The sequence below is a fragment of the Puma concolor genome, chromosome B1, assembly GCF_028749965.1.
Source record: "Puma concolor isolate L17-30 chromosome B1, mPumCon1.1.hap2, whole genome shotgun sequence".
NCBI lineage: Eukaryota > Metazoa > Chordata > Mammalia > Carnivora > Felidae > Puma > Puma concolor.
In genome coordinates this window covers 79607770-79629755 of record NC_141670.1, presented here as the reverse complement: position 1 = coordinate 79629755, position 21986 = coordinate 79607770, and the positions used below count along the sequence as shown (strand labels likewise).

General features: G+C 43.9%; 1 protein-coding gene across 4 annotated transcripts in view; it reads right to left on the bottom strand.

Annotated features, from left to right (window-relative positions):
• The window catches only part of NR3C2 (nuclear receptor subfamily 3 group C member 2), a 357183-nt gene extending 335738 nt beyond the window's left edge, over positions 1–21445 (bottom strand). Inside the window, exons 1-2 of one of the 4 annotated variants that reach the window (XM_086704130.1) lie at positions 20671–21445; positions 10895–12653 (exon numbers count right to left, since the gene is read on the bottom strand). In XM_086704130.1, coding sequence (XP_086560256.1) covers positions 10895–12651 — 1757 coding nt within the window. In that variant the 5' untranslated portion in view covers positions 12652–12653; positions 20671–21445. Of the gene's footprint in view, positions 1–10894; positions 12654–18352; positions 18737–19039; positions 19180–20670 lie in introns of those variants that run through there. The other 3 variants (XM_086704131.1, XM_086704129.1, XM_025921329.2) reach the window with 3 other exon arrangements.
• Between the last annotated feature and the right edge of the window lie 541 nt (positions 21446–21986).

Here is a 21986-nt window from a genome sequence, read left to right as displayed (position 1 = left end):
ACACAGAATCCGAAACAGGCTCCAGGCTCTGAGCCATCAGCCCAGAGCCTGACGCGGGGCTCGAACTCACGGACCGCGAGATCGTGACCTGGCTGAAGTCGGACGCTTAACCGACTGCGCCACCCAGGCGCCCCGAGAAATTTAAATAGCTAATTTTATCTTCATTCTAGATCTTCTGTCAAAACGTTTACATTAATATCCACTGATAACAGAACTCAAAAAGAAGAAAGCAACCCAATAAAAATGGACAAAAGGGTTAACAGGTATGAGAAGAAGGCATATGGATGGCAAGGAAGCACATGGGAAAAAAAAATGTTCAGTTTCATTTAGGCATTAGAGAAATGCCAATTTAAATGACAATGAGTTTTCATTACACGCCTATCATAATGTCTGTAATTAAAAAGACTGACTCTCTCAAGTGCTGGCAAGGATGTAATGGAACCAGATCTCACACAGTGTTGGTGGGAATGTAAAAATGGTACAATCACTTCAGAAAACAGCTTGACAGTCTCTTAAAAATTAAACCTACACCTACCATATGATCTAGCCATTCTACATGTACGCATTTACTGAAGAAAAATAAAGCCTATGTCCATACAGGGAGCTGTATGTGAATATTTACAGCAGCTTTGTTTGTAACAGCAAAACCTGGAAACAACCCAAATGTCAATCAGCAGGTGAGTGGATGAACAAACTGTGTGGTACAGCCATAAATGGAATACTACTCAGCACTAAAAGGAAACTAATAATATGGGCAACAACATGGATGAATGTCAAAGGCATTATGCTAAATAAAAGAAGCCAGAATCAAAAGGCTATAAAAAGTGTAATTCCATTTATAAGACAATCTACAAAAAAATAGATCTACAATGATGGGGAACATATAAATGGTCACTTCGGTTTGGTAGTGAAGAGGAGTGAAGGGACAACACAAAAGAATCCTAGTGGAAGATAGAACTATTTTTATCTTGAACGCATGGTGGTTATGTGACTACTCACTTGGCCAAACTTCTCCCAAAACAATGAATTTTACCATTTGTAAATTAAAAATAAATAAATGACCTCGTAAGTAAAGACTATGTCACTATATAGCCTGTAATACATCACCAACTACCTTATTATGCTGAGATTGGATACAACAAGAACAGTACCTATTGATTATTTTTGTGAAAATCCTTAAAAATATGTTCATGGGTCACGACTTTTCGCTAACAACACAATTCTGTTATTTGACAATAATTGTAGGAGTCTTACACAATCACCAACACTTATCCAGTCATTCCAGATACATGTCTGCCCCTAAGTCCCTCTGCAAAGCAACTCATTCATTCATTCATTCATTCATTCAGAATTTACTGGACATCAACAACGTACCTGGCACTGTCTTAGGTATGACAAATACACTGGCAAACAGGACAGATAAGGTTCCTGCTCTCAGGAAGTTTACATTCTAATTGGAGGAAGTAAACAAAGATAACTTCTGATAGGTATGTGCTATGAAGACAACAAAAGTTTGTGACGTGTTGTTAGAAGGTGGGGGGGTGGAGTCACCACTTTAAATAGGATGTCAGGGAAGACCTCCTTGAGAGGGTGACACTTAAGCTAAGCTAATTCCAAGTGACAAGAAGGAACAGGCAACCAAAATCTGGAGGCAGAGCCTCAGCGGGGAGAACAGTAAGTATGGAGGCCCCACAGGGTAGGGGGCTCGGTTAGTTTGAGTCACAGAAAGGTCAGTGTGCAGAATGAGAAGGGAAAAACAGATATTAAATAAAATAGAGCTCTGATATTTCAGTGCTTTTCAGACCCTCGATTATTTTACCTTATGCTGCTTGCAATGAGAGGCAGCCAGAGGGCTTTATATCGGCCACATAATTTGTTTTTAAAACTTCCATCTCGGGGGTGCCTGGGTGGCGCAGTCGGTTAAGCATCTGACTTCAGCCAGGTCACGATCTCGCGGTCCGTGAGTTCGAGCCCCGCGTCGGGCTCTGGGCTGATGGCTCAGAGCCTGGAGCCTGTTTCCGATTCTGTGTCTCCCTCTCTCTCTGCCCCTCCCCCGTTCATGCTCTGTCTCTCTCTGTCCCAAAAAAAAAAAAAAAAAAAAAACTTCCATCTTTCTTAGGACATTCAGTTTTCTTCTCTATCTCAAGCATTTGTTTCTTCATTTACCTTAGTTATGTGGCCTTAGGCAAATCACGAATACCATCTGAGCCTCAGTTTCCCTATCTTAAAAACAGTGATGCTGGCTGCCCGCAACTGCTTACATATACTGGTTCGATATGGCAGTTAAATACCTGACCCTGCAGCTAACCGTAGTCTCCCTTTTATTCTCAGCTTCCCCAGACACTGCCCTCGTCATTCTCTGCCCTCCTTCTCACATTTTCCATCTCAATCGCAGCACAGTCTCCTCCACCACCCTCGTCATATCTCACCTGTCCAACGAAATCCTTACTCGGATCCTGCTGCTCCTTTGTGCTACCACCTGTTCTCTCACCCTTTCTCTTTACCACTGAACAGATGCCTCCCAAGGGTAAATCCTGTGCCCACCTCCCCTAAGTTTCTCCTCTTCCTAACTTATTCCTTAACCGATCACGGTCTAATTCCCATTCCTACCCCTCTACAGAAGTCCTTCTTGAAAAATCACCAGCGCCAACTACTCAGTCTAATTTCTAGTCTTCCTCACCCCCATCACCAGGTTTTGAACCACCACCTCCTACTGAAGGAAAGAATGACGTAATAGACAAAAGGGCAGGATCTACTCCCAGCTCTGCTACCAACTGCTTTGTATGATATTGGAAAAGGCATGTAATCTCTCTGGACCTTAGTTCCAGGCCTGGATTTACAGATAGCCTTAGAGCCCTTCTAATTTGGAAAGTCTAAGACTACATGATTCTTCCCTTTGGCATCCATGACTCGGCACTATCTTAATTCTCCAAACAACTCTGTCTCCTTTATTAGGATGTGTTGCTCATCTCCTAAATGGGGTTCTGTTCCTCCAAATGCCTCTCACAATGCACTGTAAGCCATACCTGAGTCATACATACATTCTCTCCCTGGGCAGTAGCACCCACATTGACACCCTCAACTGCCACTTCTATGAAGAGGCCTCCCACATCTCCAGACCAACATTTCCACCTATAGGGAGGACTCTTACTGTCAGAGGTAGTACGGAACTTAAAACTCATGGAACCAAGATAAATCATCACTTCTTCTCCGACCTATTCCTTCTTGACCTCTCCATTTCCCTTAATTGCTTACCATTATCCATGACAGTCAAACTCACAACTTGAGTTTTCGCTGATTTTCCACATACTTTACCCTCCATTTCTACCTAAGTATCTAGTCCTCTCCTTTCTCTTAATAATTCAGTCCTAAAACCATTAGGCAAGACATAGCAAAGTAAAAATCCACAGTAGGGGGTAGGGTGTGAACAGGTCTCTTGGCCCACTGTAGGGCACCAAGCCCAAGGGTGGCTCTGATGCCCAATGCGGGGGGGGGGGGGGGGGGGGGGGGGGGGCGGAGGGAAAGCATGCATGTGTCTATGCGTTCACATGGTCTAGTGCAGAGCAGCGCCCAAGCAGGGAGAGGATGGCCCAGCAGGGGGAGTCAGTGCTGGAGTGGGCTAAGGAGGGCATCTGTTGGGGGGAGTGTGGCCCTGTGACCCAGAATACTGAGTTAGATCCCAAAGGCAGACAGGAAAGTATCTGCGAGGATGGGGCAGTCCTTGGAGAAATAGCTGACTCCAGGACTGGGGCAGAAAAAGCACAAGATGGGCCTAAAGCAAGTAACTTAATGTTAATTTCTTGATTTTGATGGTTATATTGCGGTTATGTGAGAGAATGTCCTTCTTTTTAGTTCATAATGGACTTTTTTTTTTTTTTGGTAGGTTTGTGATTATTTCAAAATAAAAACCTTATACAAACTCCTACAAGGGCTTCTTCTGTAATGTCTCACATCTGTCTCTTTTTTTCCATTACCCTGGACATCCTTGCTCCAGAGAACCAAGTTCCCATTCCCCTGCACTGCTGCAAAAATTTCTTAACAAGGCTCCACCCCACAGCCATTGCCTAATTAAGGTTTTTCCAAAGTGCACTTCAGCTCATGCCACTTCCCTGCTCCAACATTTCAATAGTTCCTCATTACCTACCAAATTAAGTACAAATTTCTTAGTGTGACTTTCAAGTTCCATTCCCTTCTAGTTCCAAAGAACTAATCTGTTACAGCCTTTCTTCTCCTCATTCGCTATTGTCACATCAGCCATACATCTTGACACATTCAGTGTTTTCTGCCAATCTCCAAGTTTAGCTCACGTAACTCCCTCCATCAGGAAATGACCACTCCTACCCTCTGCCAATTTTTCAAGACTAAGGATAAATATCCACTCTGACCACCACCACCCCACTCCTCATTTTCCAAAACTTGCCTAGATAATCTTATACTGTCAGAATACCCAAAGTTGACTTTGCCCATTGTAAATCTTATTTCACTGTTTTAGATTATAATTTTTATTTGTAAGTCTCAACAACTCCTAATATATAAGATAAGGATACATAACAATGAAGATATCATCATTAATTAAGTCACAGCCATGGTTACATATTCAGATCGCCAGTTATTAGCTCACTCTCCCTCCCTAGTGAATTAACTTTTTAGGTATTCAAATTACTTTTTGTTTGTCCTTTTTCCTTCCTTATGCTACAGTTTTCTATTTCTTGCATAAATACAAGTGATTTCTACCTCTTTTCTACATAGATAGTTTGGCCTTGGCCTTACCACTGACAATAATAAATCCAGAGGTTTCCAGACATCCATTAAGTAACAGGTGCTTATATGTAATTATGTTTTAACTTCATCATTACCTCTAAAACTCTTAAAACTGAAAACAAAGCCTATACTTGACAAGTTTAAAACTAGAAATTCTAAAATTTAAGATAAATACCAACACATTTAACACAATTCTTTTTCCTGGGTCTTCACTAACAAACTTTGGAATGCAGTCCACAAAAATATACAATTTAATGACTATATTTAAGTTCCATATAAAAGCTAATATTTTTCTCTTGATTTGAATTTAGCAAATGAAAGAAAATGATACACTATGTAGCAGGAGAGCTGAAATTTTATCAGTAGATGTGTAGTATTAAACTAAAGCAACAGTTGAAAGCCTGGAAAAAAAATATATTATTTTGGAGAAAAAAATTAATGCCATCAAAGCATTAGGGGAAGTGAAGTGTTACTCCTAAATTGCTTGTGATCAACATAACATCTGGTACCACTCTAAACATTACAAGTATAGAAAAGGTCACACACATCCAGAATTTTACTCCTGCAAAAGGTATCAAATCCATAAATGCTACATCCCCTGGTCTTAGTTCTAGCACACCACTGCTGGATATGCAAACAGCCTGAATAGTCTGAAGTTGAATAATTTGAGTTTATTTAACTGAAAGCAGGGCTTTTATCTCTATTTTTAAAGTATGAAGTAAACAGTTCTAAGTATATTAAGTATATCTAATACTTAATAAAAGGTAGACATACTGACATATAAACCTAGGACACTTATGATGTTAAAAGCAAAATTTATCAAACTGTACATAGCGATTTGTTCGTTAAAAACCACTAAGGGTTTTCTTCTTTTTTTTTTCAATAAAATTATCACTACTCTTACCAGAAATACCATAAATGAATGAAAGTGGATGAATCATCAGGAGAAGCAAGTCTCATTGTGAAATCATTTCTAAAAATATTATTTAGAATACTAACCGGGAGAAATTCTAGGTACACCAGCAATTTCAAAATCAAAATATTGTAAGACAAATAATAAGAAAAAGAAAGTTCCAGGTTTTCACTTCCAAATGACCTAAGTAATTCTTAATGGATTTATTTATTATAGGAAGTATGAATACTCAATCACTCCAATTCCACCTCCCCTCCAAAAAAAAAAAAAAAAAAACAACCCATCAGTCTTTCATACTCTGCATTACATAGACATATTTAGATCTCACTGGTTTACTCAGAAAGTCTGCTAAGGGACAGGTAACTATTCTAACAAACTCCTTGAATTCTAAACCTTTTGGTGTACTACAGAAGGTAAGTTTTTAAAAACTCTAGGCACAACTGAAAAAAAAAAAATAACCATAGGTTATTTACTAAATTGTTTCACTCTATCATGGAAAAAAAAATGCAGCATAGAATAAGATAAACACCTGATCATTCATCTTGAAACCTACCAGAATATGCCCTTTGAAACAGTGAACTTTACATTCAAAGGTCTAAGTCAATGTTAGCGCATGTTATGATGCTATCAGGGTGACTATGACCATCACCATAAACATCAATGTTGTGTCAACAGAAAAACCCTGTCTTCAAAAGAAATGGTGAAATTAAAAGAAAAATAAATTCATAGTGAGTATCAAATTTTACAAAAGATTTGATTTTAAAAAACCTCTGCTTTTCAAACTGAAATAAGTCACTGCTTCTTGTTTTTAAATGGTAAACGGTGGGGCACCTGGGTGGCTCAGTCAGATAAGCATCTGACTTTGGATCCAATTTGGCTCTGCTCAGGTCACAATCTCACTGTTCGTGGGTTCAAGCCCCATGTCAGGCTCTGTGCTGACAGCTCGGAGCCTGGAGCCTGCTTTGGATTCTGTGTCTCCCTCTCTCTCTGCCCCTCCCTACTCATGCTCTGTCTCTCTCTCTCAAAAATAAACAAACATTAAAAAATAGTAATAACAAATGGCAAAATTACAATAATATTTTTGTATCCAGGACACCCTGGAAACCACAGATCTGGACCTGCCATTAAAATATACTCCAAACCAGATTAGCAAATATGTTAAAGGATACTCTTGATTTTTCACAAACAGAACTCCAAGGAAACTGCACAGCCACTCCATGGTTTTGCTGGCAGACCCTCAGGAGAGCACCGAGTTCAACACAACCACTTTAAATGAAGAAACTGAGGCCAAGAGAAGCTGTGACTCACCATGGTCACAGTTTTGTTTGTGTCCTAGATGACAGGGAAACTCCAATCGACATGACACAACTAGGTCCAGTGTCCATCCTCAAAGCTTTACATTCAGCTTGTGTCATAATTTACTTTACACTGTGGTGCTCAGGCAATCCACTCACTGGAAATGATTAACAGACAGATGGCTTTCGTCACCGCTCTTACAGGATGCCCACAGAGAGGAGGACAACACACACTTCACAGCCATTACTCACTTCTATCAGCTTGAAAAATTAACTAGAGGAGAATCATTTTTCTTATTTGAATAGGGCACTCCTTCCTCAGCATCATATTCAGGAAGGCTAACATAAATAAAGTAATAACGTCTTTTTTCATTCACTGCCAAAGGGTGTAGAGAATAGAAGAGACAGGCAATTCTCAACTTTGGGGTCTTAGGACACCTTTCCACTCTAAAAATGTATGGAGGATTCCAAAAAGCTTTTGTTTAGGTCAGCTAGATCTAATGGTATTTACCATATTAGAATTTAAAACTAATGCTCATTTTAAATCATTTAAAAATAAGAAGCCATTACATGTTCACATAAGCATATGTCTATGAAAAAAATAACTATGTTTCCCCAAAAACTTGAATGAGGAGAGGCACCGTTTTACATCTTTGCAAGTCTATTGTCTCCCTCAATAGAAGACAGCTGGATTTTCATATCTACTTGTGCATTCAATGTGTGGCGACAGGTTTTGGTTCAAGAGTATGAAGAAAATCTGGCTTCATACGGATATGTTGTTGGAAAAAGGAGGAGCATTTTAACGATCATTGGAGATAAATGCAGATGTGATTCTTTGACACTACCTTGAAAACTGCAAGTGAATAGTTTCTTAAAGGTTAGTTGCAATGTAGAATCTGAAACCCTATTAGTAAATTTTTCATACACTAGCACTGGTCTATCTTCCATTTTGAATGGATCTTTTACCGATGCATGATCTTTCACTTCACAACCCTCCTTGAAAGGGTCTCAGGAATCCCAAACAACACTTTGACACCTACTAGAAAACAGTTTCCAGTTCAATCTAAAGACAATGATTATTACAAAACCTAGGAACAGTCACACACCGCCTTGATCCTCCACAACCTGTAATTCTTTAATCTATTCCACATCCCCCAGAACAGGGTATCATCATCCCACATTAAGGTATAGACAAAAAGGCTCGATTTTGATCCAAAAGACACAAGAGACCAGAGATGAAGCATAGATGAGGTTAAATATTATAACACGTAGACTGCAATCTAGAAAAAAAATCTAAATATCTTCTGATCCTTGAGCCTTTATTCTGAGAATGATCAAAATAGCAGGTTTCGATAATATTCACCAGAAAAGGCTGTAAAGAACCAGCAGGCTATAAGTGGCTTCAAATGACAATAAAGCTTTGTTATTAAAAGTTTGGGGGAAACTTCTACAAACTAGCAACAACACTAACATGCATGTAAACAAAATGAATCCCCTCTGATGATGCTAACACATACGTGAAGAATTCTGGAATCCTCCTGAAGAGACAATTCACAACACCTCCAGTGCCCACAAACACAGAGCAGGCTCAAGGTCCTGATTCACATTAACATGTTTAAGGCTATGGGTCACTAGAACATCGGGAGGGGCTTCAGGAGTGTAAAAACTACGATTAAAGTAGTGGAAAGAGGATGCAGAACAAAACAGAGCAGAGAACTGATGATGATTTTATCTACTATATCTCTACTATTGCTACCCAGAATATCATTACCTAAAGCAACTGCCTTCAAAACTAATAAAGCATAAATAGAAATGTAGTGGCAGGGGTGCCTGGGTGGCTCAGTCGGTGAAGCGTCTTTAATTTCAGCTCAGGTCATCATCTCCTGGTTGTGAGATGGAGCCCCTAGTGGGACTCTGTGATGATCATGGAACCTGCTTGGGATTCTCTCTCCCCCTCTCTCTCTGCCCCTCCCCCTGCTCATGCTGGCTCGTGCAGGTGTACACTCTCTCTCTCTCAAAATAAATAAACATTGAAAAAAAAAAAAAAGAAACATAATGGCAAATGTATGGTGCCTAACCATAAAAAATAATAATAATCAGAGTAGGATTCAATCATAAGAATTAACAAATATTTCTTTCAACTATGTATAAAATATTTCTTCAAAATATTTTATGTAATTTCATATAATGAAGAAAACAAAAAACTGAAAGAAATGAAAACTAAAAATTGTGCAACCTAATCAAATGTTAACAGGAATAGCTAAAATGTATATAATACCTACTGCATGCCAGATGATAGGCAAAGTGCTTCTCATAAATTAACTCAATTATCCTAACTACCTTTGAGATGGGTACTACTGAATTCTTTTTCTTTCCTTTTTTCTCCCCCCCCCCCCTCCCCGGGGAGGAGAAAACCAAAGCCCAGGGGTGAAGGGATTTGGGCAGTGACACAAAGCAATTAAGTGGCACAGCTGAGATTTCGACCATGGCAGCATGCCCTCCACTACCAGGCTACACTCCCTCATACTAACTCACTAAAAACATCAGTCACGAAAATATCAACATCATGTGCAAAATTTCCTTCTCTGAAAGTAAAACAAAGCACTAGCAGTAGACCACATGCTGAGTTTGTTTCTGATGAAAGCCATGCTGTCTTAGGCTACGTTGCATTAGTGTTTAGAATTTAAGAGACAGAGGCAGGATCCCAGTATGACAGTTCGTGCTATGGACAATTGTTATAACGTATCCTTTAAATGGAATATTTGCTTCCATAAAGGCCAGAGGAGCAAGGTGTGCATCAATGACAAGGAAAGGAGTGCACCAATTAAAGTTTTAGCTTTTGGCTCATAAGGAAGGCAGAACGGAAGAAGAAAGATACAGAAATACATGTAAGCCCTCTGTTGCTAATGGGATGAACGTATCTCCCATAACATAAATTTTTAGGGAAAATATGTGTATTCCTAAATGCCAAAGGAATGAACTACATCTAGGAAATCTATTTTTTATATGTTCAATAAAGGGATCATTTATCACAACCATGTAATAAAAACAGTACTGAAGCAAAGTTCAATACAAGTATTCACTACATAACTTAGAACCACCCTTTACAGTCATACCAAAAACCTCGTTTTTTTCTAAACATACACAATATGCCATCTGCAAAAAGGAAAGTCAAGAGATATTTTACAGCAAGTAATGCATGTCCTCTTGCAGATCATAAAAGTTGTAAATCTACCAATTCAAAACTGCTGTGACATAGTTTACTTCCAATATGAGTAAGAAAACAAGACTGTCCACTTAGTAATTTTAGATGTGCTGAGTCTTTAAAAGCCCTCACAGTTAAGGAAATGATTTATTTGTATTGAAAACCATAACTTACATACAATTAACCTACCTAGAAAAGGACCAAGAGGGTGCAGAGCTTGTGGGTAACTGATTTGGAGTTCACTTTCATATTTCACAACCAATGAAGAGATGAATTTAAAAAAAAAAAAGCTAAGGAAAAAGACTAAAACCACAAAGAAACGAATTTAAAACAATTCTAGTGAACTGGTATACAGCTAAAGAAACAGTCTAGTGCTAGTCTGCTAAAGTAAATACAGTAGCAGGCAGTACAAAACAAGCCTTTCCCAAACACCTACAATAGGCAATGCAGAAGCGGGAGAGGGGACACCCATATAGGCTCCCTCCTTGAAAATCAACACCAGTATTTCCTAAAAGATTTTAAGAGGTTTTTTTTTTTTTTCCTCTATTTCAAAAAAGCAGTAACATTATACTAGCAAGCAAAGAGGGGAGCACTCAATGACCATCCTGAAAGCAAACATAAAACAGTAAACTGAAATGTGTTTAAAATTACCAACTGTAAATACTTTTTCAACATTTTATAAAGCCATGATTTTCAAAAAAGGAGGAAAAGCCAACTTACCTGGATACGTTTTCTGGAATGTATTCTAGAACTGGATACCCATCACTTCTTCTAGACGACAGGTCACCATGTGACTTCCATGACTCCACTAAAGTATTAACAGGAGGAAAGGAACTCATATGTTGGAAAGATTGGTCTCTAGCTGTTCGTGATAAAGATATTGTACCTTGAGCACCAATCCTGTAGTGAAAGGACTGTCCACCTGAATTCACACCAACAATAGCGGATGAAGGGATGCTGGCCTCTGGGTAATAGCTCCCATCATCTGGTTCCTGTTTAATCCCCATTGGGAATCCACTGCCTTCACAGTTACCATCAAAGCCGGGCACAGGTGGTCCTAAAATTCCTGATAGAGAATAATAGTCTTTATCATCCATAAAGGAAAAATATGAACCATCCATAAATGGAAATGGGTTCACTGTTGGATTCCCTTTAAAAGCGGTGCCTGAACACGAATGCTTGGTTGATTCTTGTTTTATTGGTACCGAGAAAGGGGAGTCAGAATTTATTTTGCTATTTCCTCCTAGGCATGAGCTGCTAAAAGCCCCGTCTGGCTCCGGTTTTATGTACTGTACAATGTTAAGCTGGCCAGTCACACCATTGGAGATGGCACTGTCTACTTCCTCACTCTTAGGAAAGGGGACCTCGTGAGCACCTTTCTCGTGGGTGTCTGGACTAGGAACCACATCCCGGGCTGCACTGGATCCAGCAGGGGTGCCAGAGGCAGTGTAGCTGAAGGCATTGTTTACAGGGCTACAGATAGATCCCACAGTACTAGCAGTTGGACTGGAAAGCGTGGATCTGTTGTTTGTGTTGGAAGGGCTGGAAACAGAGCACCTTGAGTTGTTGACGTTTGCAGGGCTAGACACAGAGGATCGCAGAGTGACGTTAGTAGGACTGGAGACCGGAGATTTTACACTGCAATGACTCGGAGGGCTGGATATTGGGGATTTCATGCTACTTAATGGACTTGATAGAGGAGAGCCCACATTACTGGCATGTGCCGGGCTGTGCGACCTGGAGCCTCGGTTTTCAACATTAGGGGAGCATGTCAACGGAGTCCCCTGGGTGATAGGGCTGTGCACTGTGAAGCTGCCAAAGCTGGCAGACGTGGAGGACACAGAGCTGATTCCTGCAGGGCTGCAAGCTGAAGAGGCCATGCTCAGGGGGCTGCAAACGGATGGACTCTTCTCATGACACACGATAGGGCTTTTAACGATGGCACGCATGACCCCACCATTCACAGAGCTCCCAGAGTCAGACAGGAAGGATCTCAAGGGCCTGTTCACACCACCTAGGGTGGAAGGATGATGGCCATTTTCTTTATAAAATTTCACCAGCTGTTCAACATTTTGATAAATCTTCGCTGGACTCATGCTTCCTTGTTGGTTCTGCTGATCATAGGTGTAGTCAGCATCTCTTACGGAATCCATGTATAAACCCATGGACTCAGCTACAGTTGCTGCAAGTTCCTTGGACTCCAGCTCAGTTTTAATATCAGATGTTAAAATCCCCGACCGATTATTGTCTTGCTGAAGGCAAGGGAGTAGTTCGTGTTTTTCTTTGCTGCTTCCTTGAGTACTGTTGTTTGGAATAGCACCGGAAACACAGCTTACGTTGACAATCTCCATGTAGTTATTCTCATCGGTCCTCTCTGTAGGTCCCAGGGAAGAATGTTCCACAGCCTGAGAAACTTGACCCCACCGTCTTTCCATATCTAGACCTTCAGGGAGACTGTGGTAGCCTTTGGTCTCCATAGCTAACAAATAAATTTATATTAAAAAATCGAATTAGAGTCATTTATAGCCATATCACCCTAGAAGACATTCTAAAGTTGTATTTATTAAAGTATAAATGCATATTCTACTTACTATAAACAGTACTTCTAGTTATATTAAAATTATTACCTTTTTGGGGTGCTATAACAGAGTACTGAGTATAACTTGTCCAGAGGCCAGAATATGAGCAGCAAGCATACAAAATTATTTTGCATGTAAGTAAAAGTAACATATTTGCTATAATACATGTTTTAGAATTTGCAAAGAACGTTCACAAATGTCAACTCACGTAATATTCAGAGTAATCCTGGGGACTGATGAGGCAGACAAGGAGGAAACTGAGAGCTCAGTCATATGGGATATTTGCCCAAAGTCAAAGACATAATAAGCGATGAATATGGGTTTAAAACTAAATCTTCTGACTCCAAAACATTTGGAGTCTTGCAGCATATGGAAGCTGCTTTCCAGATCTACATGGTTTTATTAAAAACCATATGGAAATGCAATCAATGTTACCATTTCTCAATATAAAATTAAAGTTATCGGGGCGCCTGGGTGGCGCAGTCGGTTAAGCGTCCGACTTCAGCCAGGTCACGATCTCGCGGTCCGGGAGTTCGAGCCCCGCGTCAGGCTCTGGGCTGATGGCTCAGAGCCTGGAGCCTGTTTCCGATTCTGTGTCTCCCTCTCTCTCTGCCCCTCCCCCGTTCATGCTCTGTCTCTCTCTGTCCCAAAAATAAATAAACGTTGAAAAAAAAAATTTAAAAATTTAAAAAATAAAGTTATCAAGTGAATTATTGCAGGAAAAATAATTGAGATTTTTTTTTAAAAAAATAAGATTTTCTTAAAATGTGTTAGTGATGAAGATAATCCCGTATCAGTTCTAAAAAGAAGATTCATATATCCTGATTAACTAAGATGGTCCATAGTTCAGACAGGCAGTATGAGAAGCTGGGAATGTCACCACCAGATTCTCTGTATTTCAATACTGACAGGGACTTCAACATGCATCCTTACTTAGTGGTACCTCTGCTATAAAGACTTCTAGCAAAGACAGTTTTATTTTCAAGAGCAAATGGAGGAAGTCTGAGTCCTGACAATTTATGTGTTCATTCATTCAACAAATATTTACCAAGTGCGTGCTACATCCTAGGCCTATAAAGAGTCACTGAATCTATAGTGATAAACAAAACAGGTGCAGTCCTCATCCTCAGGGAGCCCAAAGGTTGTTTTTTTTTTTTTTTCTTAGATATACAATCATATTCACTGACTCTCTATATAAATTTATTTCATAGACAAAATCATTATAATAGGCTATACTTACATAATTCTATGCATTATATAACTCAATGCAACATTATAAGCCTCTTATTTACTCTAATAACCCTATAAGGTCAGTAAAACTATTATCCAAATGATACAATGGGGAAACCGAGGCTCTGGCCACACAGCTATACGGCAGGGCTGAAATGTAATCCCAGGTCTCTGTACAGCAAGGTATCTCAACCTCGGCACTACCGACATTTGGGGCCTGATAATTCTTCGTGTGAAGGTCTGTCCTTCTGCACTGTAAGATGTTTAGCAATATCTCTGACACCTACGCACTAGACTCCAGTAGCACTCCCCATCCCCAGCTGTGACGACCAAAAATGTCTCCACATTGCCAAATGCCCCTTGGCCATTGGCGGGGGGGCGGGCAATATTCACTCCTCACTTTGAGACCCACCACTCTCAACAAACATATTTTAAAGAAAATTAACTCATTCTCAGTACAAATTTCATTTGTACATTTTAATATACAAAACTGCTGAAGTCATTATGTATACATTTTTCAAATCCTTTCAGGTCTGTAAATGATCCATGACCCAAATAAAAGTCCAGTGCAGTTTCTGCAGATCTGTACACCAACATTACTTTAGGCCCTCTCATCCTTCCCCGCCCCACCCCCACCCCCTTGGCCATGCACTACCTCCATCCTCCCTAGCTTCTCCTGAAAAAGAGACCAGGAAGTCCTCAGGCCACAGAACTTATGTTAATTAACAGAGAAAAATAAGAGAATGGCTCTACTAAATAAATTGGCAATAGACATCACAAAGCTGTATTATGACATTTAATGCCTAAATTGTCTGAGTACCATAAATACCTCTTACTTCTTTGTATTCTACACTTGATTTGAAGTTAAGAGGCAAAAACTATCAATTTCACCACTGCATCCTAAGCAGATACCTAGTACAAATAAAAAATCTTTCATTATAATATAATCGATACTCAATTTGTGATGATTAAACTCCGGTATGTAGCCTACTTTTTATAGAACATTCTATAAGTTCTTAATCACAAGTCAATCACAAAACAGGGGAAAATGACAAATTACAATAGTTGTTTATCTGGTAACTCCAGCCAAAAAATTTAGTATGGATGAAAGACAAGTTGAGGAAAAAAAAACAGACTTAAGTTGAAAACTACAAGTATTCTGTGTTTCTACTTCCACCTAAGAATATTCTGTCCACCCCATACCAAACTTGAATGGATGCATATCTAAGGTATAGATGTTTTAGGTCCAAATACATTAAACACCACAAGAAACACGTCTATTCATGTTCAAAACTGAACATCTTGGGGTGCCTGGGTGGCTCAGCTGGTTAAGCATCCGACTTGGACACAGGTCATGATCTCATGGTTCAGGAATTTGAATCCCATATAGGGCTCTGTACTGATAGTGAGGAGCCTGCTTGGGATTCCCTCTCTCTCTCTGCCCCTCTCCCACTAGCTCATGTGCACTCTCTCTCTCCCAAAATAAATACATAAAAATAAACTTAAAAAAAAAACAAAACTGAACATCTTCTGTGTATCACACCCCTTTCCTGGAACCCTGTCCCTAAATCCACATTCTTGTCTTAGTGAACTGCACCACCCTATACCCTAGTGACTGCAGGTTACCCTTGCCTAGGCACCTTTGCCAAAGGCCTCCAAAGGCTCCAGCCTCCCCACCTTCCACCTAGCTGCATTATTCATCTGCACCCCCACACCCCCCCCCCACTCCAAGCAACAGGCCTATCTACCCTGAGTCTGAAAGGAGAATCCCCACCTCCAGATCCCTCTCCAAAATCCATCCTCCAAACGTTTTTTTGGAAAGGATGATCACTTACTGCTTTTTTGAAGTTTCACACTGTAAATCTGCCTGCTAAACTCCTGAGAAGTTTTCCAGTACAGAAACCTGTTTCCTTTCTAATCCAATGTCCTCTAAATAATTTGGCCACTGCCCCCTTTTTTCACAACACCTACTAATATTCTAAGGGATGTCTTTCATCATACTGCCTTAAAGCAGGAGCCAAATCTAAGACTTGTGAGGCTGTATGAAGATTTGAAGAGAATCGACATGGGAGATAGCAGGCAAGTACAATCTTAAGGCACTCTACAAGGAAGCACCTTATCAGCTAATATGCAGCTGATCACAACTTTCCAAGTCCTGTTTGGCTAGCCTTGAACCCTTAATAATAACATAAAACAGCCTGCATTTCACCACGTTATTGACAGGGCTATCGTTAAAGAATTTGCAAAAGGCTTTACTGAAATCTAAATTAGTTCTATTTAAGGTACCGTATTCATCTACCAACTTAATGCACTTCTCAACAAAGGAAATAAAGATTGGCAACAGTAAGGCACAAGACTAGAGGACATTAGCATCTTCATGGCTTCTACTGCAAACATTTTTCAAGATCAGAGTTTTTTTAAAAATTTAGGATTATTAAAATATTTTATACTGAGTTCCCCCTATTACTTTAATCAGTCTTCTCTGTAAAAAAAAAAAAAAAAAAAAAAAAGATTAGGTTAAGCATTTATTTCCTATGTTGTCCAAGAAACCTAGGTTGTCTTTCTGGAATTGGCACAATAACCATGGCTTGATCAGAATTTCAGTTAACCTGAATGTACTAGTAAATAATGATAATTTTAGTTGATGAATATGAGCCTCATAGAACTTAATAACCAGAGGGTAAAGGAAAAGTTTTTGTTACTGAAGTATAAGATGAAGCAGACACTGGTATACACATCTAGCTTATATAGAATCAGACTTGTCTCCCTTACATCGGAAACTATAACAGAGGCGCTCTTGGGACAAAGACAAGAACCAGAAAGATCCTTTAATTTTCATGCAAATGACCTCCCCCCAAAACATAAAGGAAATTTCACAAAAGAAAAAGCACTGATAGAAGTTCTACCTTAAGCTACGCATATGCTCTTAAACACTATTTCTGCAAAGGAAAAATCTGACTTTAAAATTTTATGTTTTACAGTCTGTGTTAAATTGTTCTTTTCCATAAGGAAATAGCTTTTTTCAGGAATATTAACAAAGATTCTTGCCAATTTATATTTTATCTGAAAACTTTCACTTTTAATATCCCCCCCAACCTAGTCCCACTTAAAACATATCATTTTCTATAGTTATTTCACTATAATATGGCACCTTAAAGACAGAATCTTAAAGTCACAATTTTCACTGGTTGTATCGTTGTAAAAGTTTGCCATTCTTAACTACTTTTATGTCACCCCCACTACAGAACTATTATGATGTTCCCCTCCTTTATAGAGGAGGTAAATGATAGAAACCTGCCCAAGGTCACCTAAGAGTGCTGGAGAACCAGTTAGAACTGAGCACACCTGATTTCTATTCACTCACCTAATTCACTCAGCCACCTGATCTTTCTAAAATCCCCAAGCCACACTATTTCTCCCTTAAAGGAAAAAGTCTCCTTTAGATTATTTTTTTTAAACTTCTATCCTCAGGCATTTCAGCGACAGTGTGCCCTGAACTCAAACATAAAATTAAAACTTCACAGAACTTCACAGATGGGGAACGCTGTTATCATTACTATGTAAATACCATCAATAACAGCACCTGGAGAAATGGCAATACAAATGTTAAGAAGCAAATTAGTGTATTAGGAATTCGGCGGTTTCCAAAACTTGTCTGCTATCAAACAAAAGTTTTCCTAACTTCTAGGTTATAATAAATAGTTAAAACTGATGGTACCCTAAATCATTATGATTCAAACCTGGTCTTTTAAAATTCAGTAGGAAAAGCCATGCACCTAAATTCAGTAGTAGGGTACGGATGACATCAAAAGAAGCTTCATCCCTTCTCCCCTGCCTTTACAATTGCAACTGATGCCACAGAAAGCATTTGCCTCTCCCAAGAGTTTTATAATACTAGGGGACGGTAAATGCACGAATTTCCAGAGCCCCCTTCATACAGGCTCCATCAGGATTCTGTATCTCCTTCAACTGCCCTTTTCCGCTACACCTCCAACTAAGATCTGGGTGCTTCCGCAATTGATAGAGGAAAGAAATATTATTCAAACGTCCTTTAAAAATTGTAAAAGGAAAACGATCCGAAATTCATCCTTGGGGAAAGGGAAGGGTGGTAGACCTCCCACTGCCAAAGGCAGTTGAAAGCTGCTCGTTAGAGGGCATTTATCCAAAGTGGCCAAACTTTCCCAAAATAGTCCTCTGGCGGCCAAAGGGGGGAAAAAGTGGAAAACCAAAACAAAACAACAAGCACACAGCACCATACTGACTGTGCCTCCGGATTACGCAGCCACTTCTCCCTGCAAAGTGCACGCTCCCGTGCGGCGGCCGCAAGCCGAGTCCGGCAAGCGGCGCCCCGCGGCGCACCCCTACACACCTGCCTCGGCCGGGGTCCGTCTCTCGGCGTCTACCTGTTGCAGCGCTCGCCAACGCCACGACACCCCTGCTGCGGAGCCCCCCTAAATCCAACCACATCCAGGCCAGCGAGTGCCGCTCTCCCTGCAGCGAGAGAGCCCGAGGCAGCAACGCTCTTGCACCCAGGTGACTGCACGGGCTTCCTCCGAGCAGCCTGAAGTTGGCTTGCGTCTCCCCGGCCCAATGACACCCCGGGCGCGGAGAGGCGGAGAGGAGGGGGAGGGGGCAGGGCCAGGGCCAGGGCCAGGGCGGGCGAAGTGGGAAGGGAAAGAGCGAGAGAGGGCGGGCGAAAGCCCGGAGGGGGAGTGGGCCAGCTCCAGGGCCGGGGTGGTCACATGTCCAGATAAAGTTCAGGTTGCTATCCCGCCCCCCTGAGCCCTTCCCATTGGCCCGGAGGGAAGCAAGGCTCCACGCTGCACAGGTCAGGCGGGCTTCTCATTGGACAATCGTGGCTGTCAGTCACCAGGAGGGCGACATGACTGATACAAAGTTGCTGCGACACAGCCTAGACTCGGCAGCTCCCTTAAAGCCGCAGCCACGGCGGGTGCTTGGGGTACCGGGCAAAAGCTACGACACTGGGTACTGGGCACCATCCACGCTCTGACCCCAGCCCCTCTCGCTCCACTGCCCCAAACTTGCTCGCTCCCACCTGACTCTCCTCCTGGCCGACCTCAGGCTATCTGGAAAGACGTGAAAAGTGTGGTGACGCGGAAGAAGTCGGTTTTCCCGAGATCCAGTCAAGGTGTTGTTCCCTCATGCTCTCCACCTGCAGCGCCAGGTGAGCGGCAGTCCTGGCCCAGGCACCGCCCACAGCGTCCACGCGCAGGGGAGGACTCCTAGTGGGCTTTACCAGACCCCCGAGGTTCCTCTCCCCGCCCCTTTTCTCGGTCTTGCGAGTTACCTCTCAGCCGAGCAGCCGCAGCGTCGCTGCCAGCGAGCAAAAGGATCACGTTCCCACTCGATTTGAATTTCCTTGTTTTAACCGTGCGGGAAAAGTGGGTGATTTCAATGCAGCCAAAGCCCTTTAAACGCAGCCTCTCTCCCACCCCCACCCACCAAAAAAAAAAAAAAAAAAGTGCCAGGGTCAAAAGCTGATGGTCTCCTTTATGATTTTGTTGGTGCATTTATTAGTTTAGTATTGGATTTTTCCACTAGCTCAATTTGAAAGAAAGCTTACCATCAAGGATATTCACTTCTTTATAATGGGTGGGAGGGGTTGCACATAATTGGGAGAAACATACATGAGGGGTATGGAATCAAACAGTTTTCTAAGGATCGAGTGTCTGCAAGAAGAAATTTCGGTTTCCCTCCAACCACCCCCACCTTGACTCTCCTCTCGCCCACCCGAACGCTTTAGTTACTAAGCAAAAGGATGGGCTTCTTAACTTTGATTTCTAAGGACTTTGAAGCTCCGCGTCTGACTCTCGGTTTTAGGCTCCCGGCTGGCCGGGAGTCAGCACCAGTGACGTACACACCTAAATCTGGTCCCCCGGCCCTCGGCGACCCGCAGCCCGGTGGCGGCAGCTGTGCAGCCTCCAGCCTCACCCTTGTCTTGCACCCGCCAAAGTCGGAGGGCGGGGGAGGTTCACCCTGGCTGTGCCCAAAGGCCCCTCCTCTCTTTACAATAATTAAGCTTCGGGATTCCAGACCCCGAACGCTGGAAGACTCGAACTCTCCGCCGCTGCAGGTAGGGAACTCCCTGGCGGCGGGGACGACTAGGTGCTCAGCAGTCCCCTGCGCAGAGCGGCCGAGAGGCCCCCGGGACCCCGCAGCCGGGAGTCCCCGCCAAGTGTCCCAACTTTCCCGCGGGGCCCGCCGTCACGCGCACTCTCCCGACCAAGCGAGCAGTCTGGCATCGATCGCACCCGGGCCGAGCGCGGGCGGCGAGCAGGAACGAAGGGAGTCCCGGACCAAGCGCCGGGGCAAGCGAGAAGGCGGCGGCGCAGCCCGCGTTGACAAATTATTCATTATTAAAGCAATGGACGTGTGTCTTTTACTAAGTTTTTACCTCCCTTACGGAGGGCCGGTCTTGCCCTGGATCTCAGCTTCTTGTAAAATCTAGGTTAGAACCGTACAGGGTCAGCCGCCGCGATCCCTTGCCCGCCGCCCAGCACCCCTGCCCGGAGGCGGCCCGGCGGGCACCTGGTCTCCTGCCTGCAGCCCGCCTCGGTTCGCCCACCCGCGCCCTCCACGCGGACCCTGCCTTTCCCAGAGCCGCCTCTGAGCTCCCCGGGCCCCCTCCCGCCGCTGTCAGCGCAAAGTGACTGTCGCTGCACTCACCTTTTCTAGGACATGGTGGGGAAGCTGGGGCGCGGGGCGGGGGGGGGGGTGGGGGTGAGGACAGCGAGACTCCCGCCGCCGCCGCTGCCGCCGCCACCAGCAAGTCCAATATTAGCAGATCGGCGGCAAGGATGGAGAAGAAGATAATCCCGGCAGTCGCCCTACTGACGGTGGGTAGAGCAATAGACCAGTAGTGTTGTTACCCCGCAGGAGGAGGCGAGGCGGCGGCGCCAAATCGCGCAGAAGGGGACGCGGGCGCCTGCCCGCCCCCAGCAGCGGCGGCCCGGCCTCCAGCCGGCCCCTCTCCCGGGGCTGTTGGTCTCCCAGGCGTTGACGGCGGCGGCCCTGGAAGCCGGGAAGTACAGCGGGATGATTCCGCGCCTGTGCCCCGCAGCGCGGCTCTCCGCGCCCCCTCTTCGGGCCTGGGGTGGCCGGTGACAGCTCCGGCGGCGGAGCGAGTGTGTCTGTGTGTATGTGAGGGGGCGGCCGCAGGGGGAGCCCGCGGCGCCGCGGCCCCCTCCCCGGGTCACACCCTCAGCGGCGGGAGGAGGCTGCAAAGCGTCCAGCCACCGGCTGGTGGGAAATCGGGATGGGGGCGCCAGTGGCTGGCTGCCCTCTCACCCTGGCCCCTGGCCGCACGGAGGCCGAGGGAAAACGGTACCCCCCCCAGGCACGTAACCCTCCCTCCACCACTTCCCACGGCCCCCCAAAGTCTGGGCCTGAGCTCCCGCCCTGGCCTCAGGTGCAGTCCCCACCCGCGGGGGGCGGCGCGGGCTGGGGACCACGCGCGGGGGGCGGGAGTGAAAAGTTTCTTTTCCTGCTCCCTCGCCGCCCACCCAGTGAAGCTGCTCCTCTCCCCCTCTCCAGGGCTCGCGGCGCCTTTGCCCCACCCCCACCGTGGGGGGGGGGGGAGGGACGCCGGGTAAGGACCCGGTGTCTGCGCGTGGGGGCGTGTGGGGAGAGTGGTGAGGAGCGGCGGCCGTGACCGGTCCCCTAGCTCTGACAGCGGCTGACACACGGCCGTCTGTGGCTCCGCGGAGCGAGCTGAGTAAGGGGCCCAGCGCCAGGACCCCTCCCCCTCCGCTCGCAGAGCGCTGCGCGCCCCCGCGCCGCCCCGCGCGCCCCCGAGCCCTCGCGCCAGCCGGGGCAGACACCTACGCAGACGTGAAAGTGAAAGGGGGGAGAAGCAGCGGGGTAGGCTGACGCAGGGCAGGGGGCAGAGAATGAAGCTGTGGCCCGGGGTCCCGGGATTCTCCCACTCCCTCTGCCCTGAGGAGCAGTCTGCCGCCTCCAGGCTTCGCAGCCTGCCCAAAGTC